This window comes from Seriola lalandi, unplaced genomic scaffold, assembly GCF_002814215.2.
Source record: "Seriola lalandi dorsalis isolate HSWRI2012SDOR001 ecotype SW California unplaced genomic scaffold, Sedor1 jcf7180002054182, whole genome shotgun sequence".
In the NCBI taxonomy this organism is placed as follows: Eukaryota; Metazoa; Chordata; class Actinopteri; order Carangiformes; family Carangidae; genus Seriola; species Seriola lalandi.
Genome location: NW_019524735.1, coordinates 1453352 through 1469809, shown reverse-complemented (window position 1 = coordinate 1469809; position 16458 = coordinate 1453352). Strand labels below are relative to the sequence as shown.

The following is a 16458-nucleotide window of genomic DNA, read 5'->3' as shown; positions in this document are numbered from 1 at the left end:
GGGATTCCCTTCCTCAAGTGTTTGCCACAAGCCACAAGAGCATTTCAGAGGTTGGAGTCCTATGTTGGGCAATAAAGCCTGGTCAAAGGTGTTGAGGTCGGGGCTCTGCGCAGGCTAGTTCAACTTCTTCAACACCAAACTCTCATCATTTTCATGCTGAAACATGAAACGGGCCTTCCCCAACCTGTTGTTACAAAAGTTGGAAGCACATAATTGTCTGAACTATCTAATAACAATTTGACATGTATATAGATACAAGTCTTGTTACTTATCTCTATCTTGCTGTAAATTTGTTATCTGAAGTTGATTCTGAAAAGTTATTGCCTCAATTGCCCAAATTTTAAAACAACTGCTTCAGAACCAAACATCCAAGTGACTGGTGTCCACATACTTTTGAACACACAGCAAATATATGTTCCCCCTACAGAAAAGGGTGACAAATCGGCCTGCTGTCACTGTCTGACATTCTTAACAGGTAAACCATATGAGAGCCCATTGTTTTCAAGACAGGTACTTGAATGTAATATGACAAAGCACAATCGACATGACACCAGACTATACACCAACTGTCTAGGCCTGATGCCAAGTCACCGAGATCTGCGGGAGCATAAAAAGGTGTCAGCGTCCGCGCCACAGTCAGTGTGCACTGACGTTGTGAGAGGATGACAGCATGATGAATGCCTTGTTATGAGCAGCTGCATGTGAGCCCAGTCCACAGATGTCCAGGTTATGAATGGATTCGTCAATGAGCTGGAGCACAACTGGCCTTTGGTCATAATTTGGTAGAGGTGGGGAGATGTCTTGTGAGATGTCCCGCTGTCACACCTCTCACTGGAGGAGATGCATCACTCTGCTCATCTTTCTCTCTCTCTCATCTCTCCTGTGTGGTTTTCCTTTATTGTTGCTCTACTCTCTGTCTCTCTGATTAGCATAGCTGACCTCTCACACGCTGGCGCTGAGTCATTATTAGGTGTTAGCATTTTCAATTACCCCACACCTCCCATCTCTGCCACCCTGTCTCCTCTGTGAGGCAGACGCTGCACAGCAGGACAAAAGCAACAAAATGCTAATTTTCTGTTTATAAGAAGCTCACTACATCTGAGCTCAACGTGATAAACAAAACAAAACACAAAGCTAATGAACAATTCAGTCAAAGTTAGAATAACAAACAGCACTTTTTAATGTCCCATGGTTCATTTAGAACTTTATTTCAGCTATATGGTTGTTTTAAAAGCACTTTTTAGCAATACAGACTGAACGGTTTTCATGAAACATGTCGTACTGCATGTCAAACATTCATGCCAAAGAAAATACTACTGATACATTTCCAACAGGACAATTACAGGTATTGAAAATGAAGTACAAAATAGGCTTTTTCATAACAACCATAACAAGACAACACTACCATAAAGCGTATTAGTGCTTCTAGCTTGAAGTGTTATCATGATCAGTGAAAAGAATTGAAACTGTACTCAAAAAAGTTGCTTTCAGACCTAAAAAGAGAAAAAAAGATGCTTGTATGCAAAATCCCACATTGCGGAGCAAGCTAGCCACCTTGCCGAGCCTCCGCATGGGCAACTGCCTTTTAAAAGAGGTAAGGCAAGTTCTCTCTTTAAAAAAAAAAAAAAAAAACAACATTAGCTTTCCTCCCAAATAAAACACTGGTGAAAAGATACTTGACACTTTTGACAACAAAATGTCTTTTTTTTCTCCATTTCACACAAACAAGTTAGGCTTACAGAGGCCTATTTCAGAGGAAAATGCTTCTATCTTTCTATCTAGAAAGCTACTGCCAACAAAAAGCAAACGAAAAGAACATCACAAACGTATTAACATTAATATCAAAGCAGAATGTTTTGAGAGATTTTGAGGCTACATATTAGGAAGGCAGTGATACCTATAAATCCTATTTTTTTGGGCAGCAATACAAAATAATTTATTCTACATTTTTATCTTTAGTGTTCTAATAGATTGTACTTTCTAGCTCAATAAATGTTGATTTTGAGAAAAGGAAATACACTTAAATAAAAAAAAAAAAAAAAAACAGTAATACAAGATAAAGAGCACCTTATCCCCATACAAGTTATTTAACCAGTAGATTTTTGGAAGCAAATGGCACAGTCATCAATAGTAAATTAGCAATGCTCATTGAATTGTACAATTTTTTTTATCAGACAATACCACCAAGTCTCAAAACAGTCGAACAATAAGTTGTGACAGCAGACTCTTGTTACAGAAACGTTTGCATCATGTGGGTTTGTGTGCACAACAAACAGTTACAACGGTGGCTGATCGCTGGACAGAAGTTGAATAAGTTTGTGTGTTTGTCTTGAATCCGCAGCCAAACAGGGTGTTGCAACACCGCCGTCGTTCTTGGTACAGCTTGGTAAACAGAGTACGGGGTGTGGTGTGCTACCTGGCAGTCAGACTACTCTATCTGCGTTTTATCACTGACCTGGAGTGGACCTCCAAAGTAAGTGTGGAAAGGAGTTTTTTTTTTTTACCCTGACTCAGCTTTTCTAGTGCAAAACTGCCAACATCTGGTCTTCAACTGCGAGGACAGTCGGCATACGGTGTGTGTCACGACAGCCAAACTCAACACATGACATGACGCCAAAAACACTCACTCAACTTTTAAATGGTGCAAACAGTAATGTGTCACAAACTTGCCGTACTGTAATGAAAAATTAGCTTCCGATACCAATACACTTGCATAAAGATTTACAAATACAATAAAACTTGACTGCAGCTGGCGTTGACTGCGACAGATGCATGAGAACTTTACATCAACTTTACACCTCCTCTACACTTGTGAATTCGCTCTGATGCTAAGAGCTGTTCCAGGGGGGAAATCCAGGCACGGGATTGACCCCTTAAGTTCATATCCAAGACTGTGAGTCTGAATATGACTCCACAGACTCTAAAGAGAGAAAAGAAGTTTCACATATAAAGTAAAAACAGATTAAGGGATGAGGAGAGGATAGTAAGAAAGAGAGAAAAAGAGAGAGACACAATGAGAAACAAAGGCGATGTCCGAGAGGCAAACATCTTTCTGGCTGCATTGAGGAAACATGGTGACAAAGCAGCAGAATTGAGTCAAGTCAACTCATATTTTTTCCTTGTTTTGTAACAGAAATTCCACGTGAACACAGTCAGAACATTAAGAGAGCAATTGTTGTGTAGAAAAAGACATTTGAGGACGCCCCTTGGCTGGCTGACTTGGGTGCTGTGAGGATGGTCGAGCAGCGGCAGCAGCTGGTGTGGTTGTGGCGTTGCGCGCGTGAACTTTGAGAGAAGCGACAGAGTCTGTGTGGAGATCTAGTAGAGGAGGATGCGGCGCTCGATGGCCTTGCGGCAGATGGGGCACTCGCTCATTCGGTCCCCGCACAGCTGGCAGGTGCCGTGGCCGCACATGAAGATCATGTTCTTCAGCCGATCCAGGCACACCGGACACATGGTCTGCAGACAGACGGAGAAAACAATCACAGTTCATGTTTTGTTGTGACGGAATCATTTCAACCTTCACAGAGAATCGCTACCTTGGCCAAGCTCTACATAAAAACTTCATGACATTTGATCACACAACATTTTACAGCAATGTTCATCACCTCCCAGCTCAGCTCAGTTGTTCATTGATAGTTCATGATCCACGCCTGCCTTGTGTCTGCATGAAATCAGGGTGAGTCCAGCTCAACTATATTATGGTAAAGCTATTTTTTTTAACAGAAATGGTGGTGTACTGAAGATCCTGTTGGTACTAGTTGCTATTATTCGAGCTCACACAATGATAGCTTAATTAACCAGTTTATCAACCGCAAATTAATCTGCAACAATGAATTCATAATTGTCAGAAGTTGTAAATTAATTGTCGTTGGTTTTGAACCGCTGGTCACACAAAAAAGTGAAGACATCATGTGTGAACTTGTGATTGGCATTTTTCACAACATTAATATTACTATACTGTATTACTAATGTTTAAGGCTAAATACTAATATATTTCTTAACAGTGGCAGTTGCAGCTTTAAAACTCAGCTCAGATTAAAGATTTAAATATAATACTTAATGATGCATGATGTTCCCCATGGTGCATTCGTGGCTTTTTGGAAACCCTATAACACGTGAACCTGTTCCTGTTCTGCTGGATATTCATCACATATGTTTTGGTTTACACCCGCGCCACAGCCACCAAATGGGAGCAAACGTATCTCAAAGGATGTTGCAAAATGTTGCACACTATGCAAACTTAGGAGGAGTATCACACCTGCTGGCTCCTGTCCTTCAGTACACTTTGGGCTTACCTGCTCCTTGATGTCTTGAAGCTGTTGCTGTAGCTTCTGTACATCAGCGTTGACGTTGGTGTTGTCCTTGTCTCTCTGCAGGGCTGGGATGTTTCCGCTGGCTGTTTGAACACAACAGAACAACACGTTGAGGAGGAAAAAAAAAAAAACACTGAATTCAATTACCAGCCAAGGGACTAAACAAATTAACAGTTTGCACCAGCGGCCACATCAGACTTCACCTCCTCATAATGATAAACTATATTGCCAATAAAACAGAAATGCAGCCACACCAACACTGGCATTCTGAAACAAGCTGGGAGCTCGATTATATTTAAAACATGAGCTCTGTAAACAAGCAAAGATCACAAACACATGCACTCAGAAATTTATTATGTTTGGCAGATCAAACTCAGGCTCTAGCAGTCTGTGTTGGCGGAGCGCTGACTTTTAAACGACTTGATTTCAGAAATGCATACTTTCTAATTGTCTACATTATAGAAACTGGCAAAACATCATGCAGTGTTTTTGGCATTGTACAATCCACTGGATGCGAGTGTATAATGATGCAAGTGTGAAACTGCCTGGATATATTATTTGAGTGCTCAACAAGAATTAGTTGGACTGAGGCCCTGTTGGGGACTCCATTCCAGACTGGCAAACATCTGCCAGAAATAGTGATCAGCAGTGTGATTCTTGGCATATGGATCATCTACAGTTTAGGGTGTATGTATAAATGAAAGAGAAAGGGGGGGGGGGGTTATGGGGAGGGGACAGGGGCCAGGGCAGCACTGTGGGGAGCTCTTTAAAAACAAGGCTCTGATAACGGACAGGATCATGGAGGTATACTTACACCAACTTAGTGCCAGATTGTTGGGCTGGAGAAGATCCTGCGATCCCCCTGCCATAGTGTTAGAGCTCCCTGCTGGGAATAACCAGTCACATTGTTACAGCAGGAGCCGTCCTCACCAGCTCAACAGTTGGCATGAGGACCAAAACTACTCAACTACAGCCTCGAAGGGAGGTTCAGAGAAAAAATTTAAAGAGGAAACTAGAAAGCTGGAAACAGTGATCAGGGAAAGAAAGGGAAATAAGAGTCACTTCTATGTGGAGTTGATAGTTAAAATGCATAGTGGCGAGTGTTTCTGTCTTTTTCTGTAGAAGCAGAGTTGAAGTTTCTGGCACAACTTCACCTACTTCCAAGGTGCATGGAGAAAAGAAAACGTCTAAAGGAGGTCAAAAGTCCAGCAACACTTGTATCTAGAATTTGAATGTTAGACCAAAGCGTTTTGGCTTTTGGCCTTCACCAGGGTCATACTACAAGTCAGTGTTGCTGGAGTTTTAACCTCTTTATTTTTTCTCCTTCTGCCATTAGCCGATGCTTAAGCGTGAGTCTAATGCCTGTTCTCACTGGGTTAGAGGTACTTAATAAAACCAAGTACCAAACTAGAGATGTGGGAGCTGAAATAATCAAAGTGACAGATGAATTTTGCTTTCGTAACAGACATCAACTTTCATCGTTACTGGGATGCTGCCCCTTGCGTGAGTGTCTGCGTGTGTTTGAGTTTGCACGTCGGGTTGTGACTGCGTGTCAGATCTGCACGCCATTAAAACCAATACGTGGATATATATATTTATATAATATATGTAATGTGATGTAATTAATACAGGGGTAAACATGAAGTTAGTGAACTTACAACAGTTTCCCTTTTAACCCAACATAAAATGTGGAAAACATGATAGAAGTAACCACTAGTGAGATACACACCACTAAAATAAAGATATGGACAATAAAACGGTTTCAGTAAGAGACAGGAAGATGGATTGTGAGTGAAACCAGAAATAAATAAATGTATACTCTATATTACATTAAGACTCATGGAATAGTTAAATCCACTGATGACAACTCATGTTCTGCGTCCTTATTTAGAAACTCACAAGGGAGGAATTCTAATTCAGGTCTTTTACACATTCATGTATTAATATACATATATCATAAGGACTACAGGTTGTTTAGCATATGACTACAAATAAATTTTATGCAAATGTGATTAGTCAAACTTTTAGAGGCAAAAATAATGTAATCAGGTTTTCTATAAACTTTATGGCTTCAGAGATCTCATTAATAAAAAATAAAAAAGAGTACGGTTTGTAACACAACATCCTTTCTCTCTAGAAGATCTATGTGGCAAATACCAGTCAGGACAGCTTAACATTAGTGAGGCCACAACAGCTGCTATCTAAATAGAAGTTAGAACAAATGACACAATCAAAGTGGATGCAGTGATTTGAGTTTGGAAAGTAAGGTTGGCTGATTGAAATTTCGGCCTACATTTTTAAATATCTAATGCGTCTACTAGTATGGGGAGAAAAAAAAACAAAAAAAAAAACAGCAAAACAACTTATCAGTGATGCAAACATAGGAATAAAATGCATAAGCAAGGCAGCAACAAAGCAAAAGATAAAAGGAGCTAAAGAAGATATTTTGAAAAGAGTAAAGAAATAAGAAAAAGAAAGGAAAGAAAACTAAAAAATAAAGGGGGATAATTAAAAGGGAACGTGTGGAAGATTCACTCACTAAGGTCATCATCATCATCATCATCATCATCATCAGCGGCATCATCCTCCATACCTTTCCCTCCACAGCAAAGAACGAAGGGGGTGCGGCGTTCCACTACAGCCCGGCACTGTACGCACTTCTTCATGAGGCTGGCACAGTCTGGTGGGAGAGGAAACACACGTATTGGGTCAGACCTGAACCTAAATACAGTAAAGTTATTTCTACAGAAGCTGGCTTCAGATTGCGCAGCGGGTGCCAAAAGTAAAGGATGTGGAAATGTGTCTAACTTACTCTCACAAGCGCACATGTGACCACAGGGCTGGAACAACACGGCTGCCTTTTTGTCAGAGCACACTACGCACTCCTCAATCTGTGGAAAATTAAAAAAAAAAAAAAAAGGGAAAAAAAAGAAAGGGAATAAAAGTGTCTATGCACTCCATCTATTTCTGGGTAGGACAGATAGTAGTAGTGTCTCTGATACCTTGGTTCTTGACTGGACCTGATCCTTGCAGATGAGACACTTCTTGACACGTGGCGAGCAGAGGGAGCAGGTGGCGATGTGTCCGCAGGGCCCGAACAGGGTGTCTCGCTTCATGTCTGAGCACACCATACACTCCTCCAGTGACTCGATGTTGCTGTTCAGAGACGGGCTGCGGGTGCCCACCTGGCCACTGGAAGGGTGGAGAGTAAAACAACAGTGTGTGAGAGCAGCAGAGACTTCAAGCAAGAGAGGCTGACAGAGAGCAAAGAAAATAGGGGGAGACAAGAAGAGACTAAAAAAAAAAAAAAAACAACCCAAAAACAAACAGTAACAGAAGGAGGAAAGGGCAAGAAAAGGAAACAAAGCTCTACATGAAACCTATTTAGCAAAGACAATAACAAAAACCAAATGTAAAACATAACCTCTCAAAAATCCACATACTGTTATTTTTTTCACTTTTGTTTCTGTACAGATTAAAAAAACAGGTTAATTATTGAGCTTTAGAAGTGTTAGCAGATTTTCATTGTAGCTAAAGCTGAGCGTCTCCTGGCTGTAGCTCCATATTTACCCTACATACATGAGAGTGGTATTGATCTTCTCATCCAACTCTTGGCAAGAAAGCAAGTAAGTGTATTTCCTAAAATGTCAAACTATTCCTTTAAGGTATAATGTTTACCTGCTCTTTTCTTTGTGACATTTGGCCAGAGCTTTGCAGAGGCTGGGGTCAGGACACAGGTCTAGAGGGGACTGGCCCTTCTTGTTACGAATGGTCAAGTCCGCTCCGTTAGCTGCCAGGAAGCAGGCGATGGATGCTGCACTCTTCTTCTCTGCCCCCTGGGTGCCCAAGCCCATGATTAACTGCAGAGAGTCAGACAGACACACAAAAAACAGATGAAATCAGAGACATGTGAGGCTTTTTGTTTTGATGCACTGGCACTCAAATGATTAATGTGGAGAGCAAAGAGTAAGAGGAATGAGGAATCCTGGTTTTTATTTTATTCAGATGGCTTCAGAGTTAAATCCTGATGAACCATATCAAAGTACCATCACATCACCCCTAATGAGCCAATCAAAGACATGCCTTAAGATGGCTGTCAGGCAGTGTAACCCCCTCAACCCCCCACCCAAAATCCCATTAACTGTCCCATCTCTCTCCCTCCTCCAGCTCATCACCTCCCTCGGTCTACCCCTAACTCAAAGCCTCTCTCTCTCTCAAGCAATTTGGGCCTTCCATGTCTGATTGTCTTCAAGCAGTAGCTTTTACATCTCTGCTGATGGAGCCATCGGGCCGACTAATTCAATTCTCATCTTGGGGGTGGGGGGTGGGGGGGCTATGGGAGAGTGACCCAACTGCACATATCTCAATTAGGCCCGCTGTCTGTCTGTTCCGCTCCTCCGCTGGGGAACCGGGGAGGGCAAGACGAGGGGGGGTAGAAGAGAGGAGGCGGAGGAGGAGAGAAGAAAGAAGTGGGAGGGAGACAGAAGGTGACAGCTACGGTAAGCCTGTCGCTGCAGCTAGGCACTCCAGCCTTAAGCACATCCCTGTAGGGATTAGTGATGTGGTGTTAACACGGAAATGGTTCAGGTCTGACATGTTGGCCTCTACAGAGGGATGAACTCATTCACGCTGGTCAGGAGGTGGCAGCGAGCTGGTTGACTGCTCCCCACTCACGTCAGGTGCTGCTGTCTGAATGATAGGCCGCTGCAGACTGGGCTGTCCAGTGATGCAGATGACAGGGGACTGAGGAGCACTGAGCTTCCTGTCTAGGTGTGATCTGTCATCATTTTTCACACACAAGGCAGCGAACCCCACACACACACACACACGCGCACACACACACACACACACACACACAGGTGTGTGTACAGACCCTGCAGAACACTGCCCTAATAATTACAATCTCCCATAATCACAGATACTGAAAGTCATGACACGATTACACTTCTCTCTCATCACTGGGTGGTGTTGTTGACAGAGCAAGCATATATATATATATATATATATATATATATATATATATATGAAGGCTTTAAAAAACTGTGTATTTTTCCTATTGAGTCTGGTTTGTGTGTTCTCTCCATGTTCGTACAGTGGACGCATTTTGGTGTCGGCCCAAAGACAAACAGATCATATGAGTTAGAGATTGCAATATGTCTTTTGTGTCTAATAAGTCTAACTGTTCAAATCAATTCAGTAAACAGAGGAAAAGCCCATGTTTGTTGTCAGTCAGCAGGGGTCACACTTAACACTGTTAGATCCCCCACAGTTACTGCTGAGTTTTTATGGGATTACTAGAACCACAGTAAGTACTGGTAATGACTTCTTGCTCTCTCAACCATTAACTTTATTCTTCATTCTCGAAAAGACATAATAAAATCTTCAGTGGAAATGTTGCAGCAAGTCACAACATGTTCATTATTCTGCCTCACACACAGGGTTTCTGTATGAAGGTAGCATAAACTGTCCTTAGGTCTGTGCATCAGCCCTGCAATACAGTGACGTCCTGTCTTGGGTGTTTCCCAAAAGCAGGTATAAAACCCAGACGGAATGAGTGACATTTTAAAGAGCCCTGAGTGATGGCTGGTAGTGTGTCATATTTCTTTTATTGTGCTGTAGTAGTGAGCATTCTGCTGCTAGACAATTATATTTGGGAATAAATAATTTCACATCAGCCTGTTAGATAATGAAGAGGCACATTTCCTTATTTTTGCAAGTGACCTCCAATAAATATTTATGAGGAACCTAGAAACATTACTCATTATTATGAACCAAAATTAAAGATTTTTTTTTTTGTTGCTTTTTTTCTGCTCTTTGCTCTTCCACTACAGCCACATGTGATTCACCCTTTTTCCAGTTCGCTGATGTTTTTCTTATTGCATCTCTTGGCTGTTAAGATTTGCACACAATGTTGTTTTCATTTTTATGTATGAACACCTCAATGATGTGACGCCTTACTGTGTTCTTGGAGGGTTCCCAGGGCTCCACTTTGCTGACATCCTGCATATCTTGGAGTTGTCGCAGTTGGGATAGTGTGTGGTGACGCAGTGCCTCGTGAAGCGGTGTGTCCCCGTCCTTGTCCTGCACATCGAGCTTGGCCTCTGCCCGTACCAACAGCTGTTAAGAGGAACATATAAACAAAGAGTTACGAGAGCAGGCGGTCAAACACGAACTCTAGCAACAACCATAAAACAACTTTAATTTTATGCTACGATGCAAATGCCACAGTGCTGATTTATAAGGCTGCTGCTCACAATGAACTGCCTCTGTGTTGTGGTCCCCAAATATAGAGTGCATTTTTTCGTCAGTCCACAAGATGGCAACGTGGCTATCTCAATCCAATACTACACCAAATGACTCTAACCAAGACACAGCCTCAGAGAGCATTTTCCCTTCACAGCATCAATCTGAAGCAGGACCTCATTCAACTGCAGGACATCCAACCGTGGAAATTAAATGCGGGGCTGCACTGACGTTATTCTACTCCCTTTTGTGTATGGTCCAGAATGAGGGACTGACACAGAGATAACTAGAGACAGGATGTTCAGTTTGTGCTGAGAAGTGAAAGAGGAAAAAGGAGGAGAACAAATGAGAAAAAGGATGATGAGAAAGAAGAAGAAGTCCCACTAACCCGGACTATCTGAGTGTGCTGGCGCTCCACTGCCAGGTGTAATGCCGTCTGCTGGTTGACATTCTGGATGTCTAAGCTGGCGTTGCCCTGGGAGGTGGGAACAAGGTAGAAGCAAACACACACAATTAACATATGGGAATTTTTGCATACATTAACAACCAACCATAAAGTGTCACTCACATGTGCACATAGAGATGAGAGACAAGTGATAAATGTGGACAAATAAAATAAATGAAATAAAATGATTGTTTAGCACATGAAAGACTGTAACAAGCTTTCTGGCTTTATGTGCCTCAAACAACCTTCCTTCCTTCAACCCTGCCGACCAACAAAGTATCACCTAGGGGGCTGGAAAAAAACGCATCCCACAATAACGCCGCATGTGATTGTCATTTCCAATTGCGAATACCTCAGCTGAGGAGATGTGGAGGGAAGATAAGCATTGTGATCAGGCAGTGTGTGAAATCCCCAAGTAATAAGACTGACTGACTGACTGGCTGGCTGGCTGGCTGGCTGGTTGGCTGGCTGGCTGGCTGGCTGGCTGGCAGGGAATCTGCAGTGCACCTTGTAGTGTGGTGCAATTTCTGAATAGAAAGCTGAGCCATCACTGCAAACCAGCCCATTGCAGGGACTTGGGAAAAAGGCCGTCCCTGCTGAAAGGTACATGCGTTGGAATGCTGCAGCAACATTGCTGCCTTGCACCATATCCTAATTAACCCAGTTCCCGCTTGGTCAGGTGACTTTTGCCGTAAACTCCTGCATGTGTTAGTCTTCAGGGAGTTAAATCTGCACTCTCAGAGGGAAAAGAGAGCATAAACCTATGACTGCAGGAGGAGGAGGATATGAGGGCCCAGCAGCACTAAAGATTACCTCTAGAGGCCTTGTGAACCGTATGGATTCAATAAAAAAAAAAGGGCAGTTATAGCTGCTTCAACTGGTCTACAGCTTGCTGGCTGCAGGGAGTGCAGTGGAAGCTGCTCTTAATGGTCTGTAGTGAGGGGAAAGCCGGGAGTGCAGTCTAAGCCGATGCAGCTATGCTTTGGGCTAATATTTGCAAAATGGTAAGAGTCTCTTACAGAGCATGAATAACTGCATTTGTTGTCAGTTTGAGTGCTAAAGTATGCATTAAAATGAGCTATTTGTTTGTCTGTGAGTGCTGCTGCGTTGTCACCTGGTGCACCAACAGCTCAGCCACCTCCACATGGTTGTTGAGGGCAGCCAGGTGCAGTGCTGTGTAACCGTCATCCTTCTTCTCATCTACGATCCAAGGCCTCGGCAGTTTGGATAGCAGCACGCGCATGGCACTGCACAGAGAGGAGAAAGCGAGGGAGGGAGAGAGTGAGTAGATTTTGGATTTGGACACATAAGAAAAAAAAAACCCTAAAAAAAAGTCAAGACAATGCAGTTAAATTGATGAAAGGTATACATCTGTGATGTAAAAGGCCAAAACTCATATATCTGTGAATGAATGCTTCATGCACTGCATGATATCGTGGGGTCAGACTCAAGCTGTTGGAGGCAAACACATCACAGTGTCTGTACTGCTGATACACAGCATATTCCAATACACTTTTTTTCTTTTTACAGCAGAGCAGATCCCATTTTCACACATGGGGACAAGAATACTAAATCAACTTAGGGAGGAGTTGCTTTCCCAAGCACAGTGTTATTTACATCAAGCTTTGAGCGGTACAAGTGCTGTGTGTTATTTTAGAGTACCCGTCCCTCTACCATCTCTTCGGTTAAAAGGGGAAGCCACTTTTCCCTTGATGATGCGCAAAAGCGCCTATCATTGGGAGGCAAAATGGTAATTACATGAGATTTAGCTGCATTCACTCAGGTCTTCTCCTGGGGAAGAAACAGACAGGGTGGGAAGGGGGAAAATCCATTGTTTAAACAGCGCTGTTTAACACAAGTGGCCTGGTGTGGTGAGAAGAGCCAGTCAGTTCTGTGCCATTGAAGGTCATTTGGAGGATGTGTGCCACCGAGAGATGTGGCTGCAAAGGCAACTGTACAAGAGGAAGGCTGAAAAGGAGTCACAGTGGGGATAAAGAGGGAGGCTGACTGTCACTCCCCACAGTGCCACTGAAGAAGAAGAAAAGAGACTTACTGGTAAAAGGAAGCCACAAACATATTTCCATTCTTTATTAACTTGACTGCAATTACACGGAAACACATGTGAATTAATAACCTTCTTCTGACAAAGTCAACTAGGTTTCCTTGCGTGGCAGCTTTTAGTTTGGTGTTTGAACTCATCCATTATCTCTTTGCCCCCAACTCCTATCTCTCCATGCACTCCTCTTGCTTTAGCTCATGGGCACACACCCAGGCATATAATACATCAGAATACTGAAATGAGACTCATGCCTATTTTAATGTACGAGCATTGCATCGACCAAGGATATCTGATGAGAAATAAAGGCAGCAGACAACTCTTCAATTTTTGCAAATACTATGGAATGTGAAAAAAGACACTTAAAAGCCTGAAGTGTATCCCTGAACTGTTCTTATATCTCGTCTGTAGTTAGGTACACAATGTACCTTCAATAAGCATTAGAGCAGGAACGCTGGAGGGAACCCTTCTGGCCTTGATTAACCCTGAATAATCATGCAGGGCATATCTTTGAACTGCGACAAAAGGAGGCAGCAGATTTTACCCTGACTTTGATATGGCTGAACAGCCCCCATCCATACACTGGAGTATTTACATACACAATAGTCAGGTAAATATGGTCTGAAACAGTACAGGGTGGGGGGGGGGAGGCCACAGCCTGCACAATCAATGAGAATGGTTAACTATTAAGACGGGGAAAAGAAAGCAAACCAACATGCTGGCAGGCTTTCAGACTGAAGGTAATCAGGATGACTGGTTCTCTGCAGGTTTTTGCTAAACCTACAGCTTGTCTCCCTCCTTCTGGAGTAATGAAAGAGAGCATCATCAGTACACCCTCTTGAGGAAAGCAGAGAGAGAGGGGCAGAGAGGCAGGGGGGCAGGCAGTCAGCACCTCTGTACGGACAGAGATCCGGGGCTGGTGTACTGCTGCAGTGATGAACAGCGCAGCACACTGATCCCAGGCTCCCTCGCTCTCTCTCTACCTCTCATTGCACAGAGGCTTACGCACATACACCTGCATTGCTTGCAGCCATCTTCAACCACTTAATGCAGAGGAGCGCTGCTTAAATGATATAGCAACCGCACCCACTCTGCCTAATCTCATATTCATAATGTGTCGCCTTTGTTACAAAGAACTATTTGCTTGCGTATTGTAGATTTACCATCTCATGGGGGACTTTTGAGTAATTTCATCCATTGCACTCCCACTGGGCAGGAGTTGAGACTTAAACAAGCAAATTATTCAAGAAAAGACCTTGCCACATCAGATTCTTGCCTGAAGCTATAACATAAAACTTATTCCCAGCGGTGAAGCATAACACTCTTTTAGCTTTCTTTCAAGAAAGACTGATAGACAATACAGGAATGCAGTTTTTTTTTTTTTTTTAAACTACCAACAGAATCAAGGGCGTTTGTCCCACATAAAGCCTTTGTTCTTTTTGCGCCCATGTTCTTCCTCCTATTGGTGCAATATAGAACATTTGTGCGATCTGGATTGGCTGGAAATGTCTCCTTTATGTAGAACAATTGGCCAATGATTGCATGCCTCATACAGGGGCAGACTGGCGCCTTCTAGTGTCAAACACAGGCACTTGAGTGCTGGGCAGGTGTTAGCTGGTGTAGGGAGCCCCTCCAATAGAAGTCTAGATTGACAGGCTCCCTGCCATGCTGGGCAAAATGGGCGGACATTAATATTAATGCCCCATACTGGCACTGCTGCATTGCAGTTAAGTTATTTGCTGTAAAGGCAGAAAAAAAAGAGAGTGAATTAAGAACCAAGAAATAAATCCAAGATGTTTTCTAAATTTTTTTTTATCTCTTGGGTAAGCAATGTTAGCGGTGACTGAGGGGTTATGAGAGGAACTGGCTCTTGACGTAGGATGTTGAGCAGGAGGGAGACAGAGGAAGAGAGCGAGTTTGGCCAGCTCAGGCTGCAGACCTTTTACTGAGCAGAAGGCACAGTGTCGATTTGAGAGTTTACATTTGGACACCTAAAAATTTGCTATGAGAAGGAAGCATACTTAGAGTGCAGTGAGGATTTCCTTATGACAGCTGAACCTTAAAACCAATGCAACGGTCTGTGTGAATGCAGGAGGACGTGCAGCTGAGGAGGGAGGATGGTGGAGGAGAGAGGGAGAAGGGGAGACGTGATGGAACTGGGTCACCCTGTGAGAGATTTCAAGAGTCCCTCAGGAGAGCTACACCGGGGCCTGTTGTCTTGGGCTGCAATTTGTCATTGACCAGGACGCTCTCTGACGCCCTCAGCTCTGTGTGTGTTGGCGGTTGTCATTGTATGTAAGACAGTGAACTAAAAGTGTGTGTGTACGCGCGGGTGTGTGTATGTGTAGGGGTCGACAGGGCCCTTCTGCTGCCCTCGCCTGGCTGACAGCCATCTGTGTGGTGGTCAGTCGCCGCTATTACAACAGGAAGTGAGAGTCGAGGGACAGTAACTTGGGTAGGACAGGGCAAAACGGGAACAGTCAACATCCAGCCTGAGATTAATGGCTGTGCACAAACATATGGTTACTCTGATGTAGGAGACGTGTTTGGCATACCATCAGCCATTAACTAAGGCTTCAAGCTCAAGACAGGAGATCCAAATTCTGCATGGGAAATTAGTCGCCAAAAGGTGCCACCTGCCAAAAAAGCTTTATAAAAGTGATAATGACAGTGATCAGTCTTACTGTCAGAGTGTTTATATGATCAAATATACAGATCAGATCTATTTCAGTGGTTAAAAATACTCCATGACCAAATACCTTAAACAAAATGTTTAGAACCTAAATTAATTCTCGACCTTGGAAAAAAACCAAACTAACTAATTTAGTAAGTTTTACTGGAGCTTTCAACTGTGTCACACAGTCTTCATCTACAGACGAGGAGAAGATTTTATCCACACCATTTTCAGGACTTTAGCAAAATGTTTAACAAGTTTAACGTATAAACAAACATGGACAAGAAATCCTGAAAGTGCTATGGATTACATTCTGCTACTTAGCAGACATGCCAACAACTCCATCTCCATGACAACAGTCTCTATCTGCCAATGAAACCATTTGATATGTTTGTAAGCCCTTGGGGAAAAAAAGCTATTAAGTGGGACTTAAGTTGAAATAGTTTTGTCAAAAATGTGTTTAGTTGCCTTACGTTATCCAAACTGCCTTCGTCAAACTTAGTTAGTCACATGAAGTGTGTCTCTATATTCCTTACCCAAAACTGGCAGTGTTTTCTTCCCTGATGCAGAGTCCTTATTGGAGCAGCCCTTCCAGATGATACGACTTCAGACGATACATGAGGTGTCAGCTCATCGGGGACAGAATCAATACTTTCAGGTCCTTTGAAATAGTGAACCCTGTTCCCAACAAATCATTCATAAATGCAACACACCAACTCCAAAT

General features: G+C 42.9%; 1 protein-coding gene across 4 annotated transcripts in view; it reads right to left on the bottom strand.

Annotated features, from left to right (window-relative positions):
* Nucleotides 1–1191: 1191 nt before the first annotated feature.
* Nucleotides 1192–16458, bottom strand: part of mib1 (MIB E3 ubiquitin protein ligase 1) — a 53896-nt gene continuing 38629 nt past the window's right edge. The window contains exons 13-22 of one of the 4 annotated variants that reach the window (XM_023403768.2): nt 12119–12251; nt 10948–11034; nt 10275–10433; nt 7995–8176; nt 7319–7508; nt 7129–7207; nt 6856–6996; nt 5131–5202; nt 4299–4399; nt 1192–3459 (exon numbers count right to left, since the gene is read on the bottom strand). In XM_023403768.2, coding sequence (XP_023259536.1) covers nt 3319–3459; nt 4299–4399; nt 5131–5202; nt 6856–6996; nt 7129–7207; nt 7319–7508; nt 7995–8176; nt 10275–10433; nt 10948–11034; nt 12119–12251 — 1285 coding nt within the window. In that variant the 3' untranslated portion in view covers nt 1192–3318. The remainder of the gene's footprint in view (nt 3460–4298; nt 4400–5130; nt 5203–6855; nt 6997–7128; nt 7208–7318; nt 7509–7994; nt 8177–10274; nt 10434–10947; nt 11035–12118; nt 12252–16458) is intronic. The other 3 variants (XM_023403769.2, XM_023403770.2, XM_023403771.2) reach the window with 3 other exon arrangements.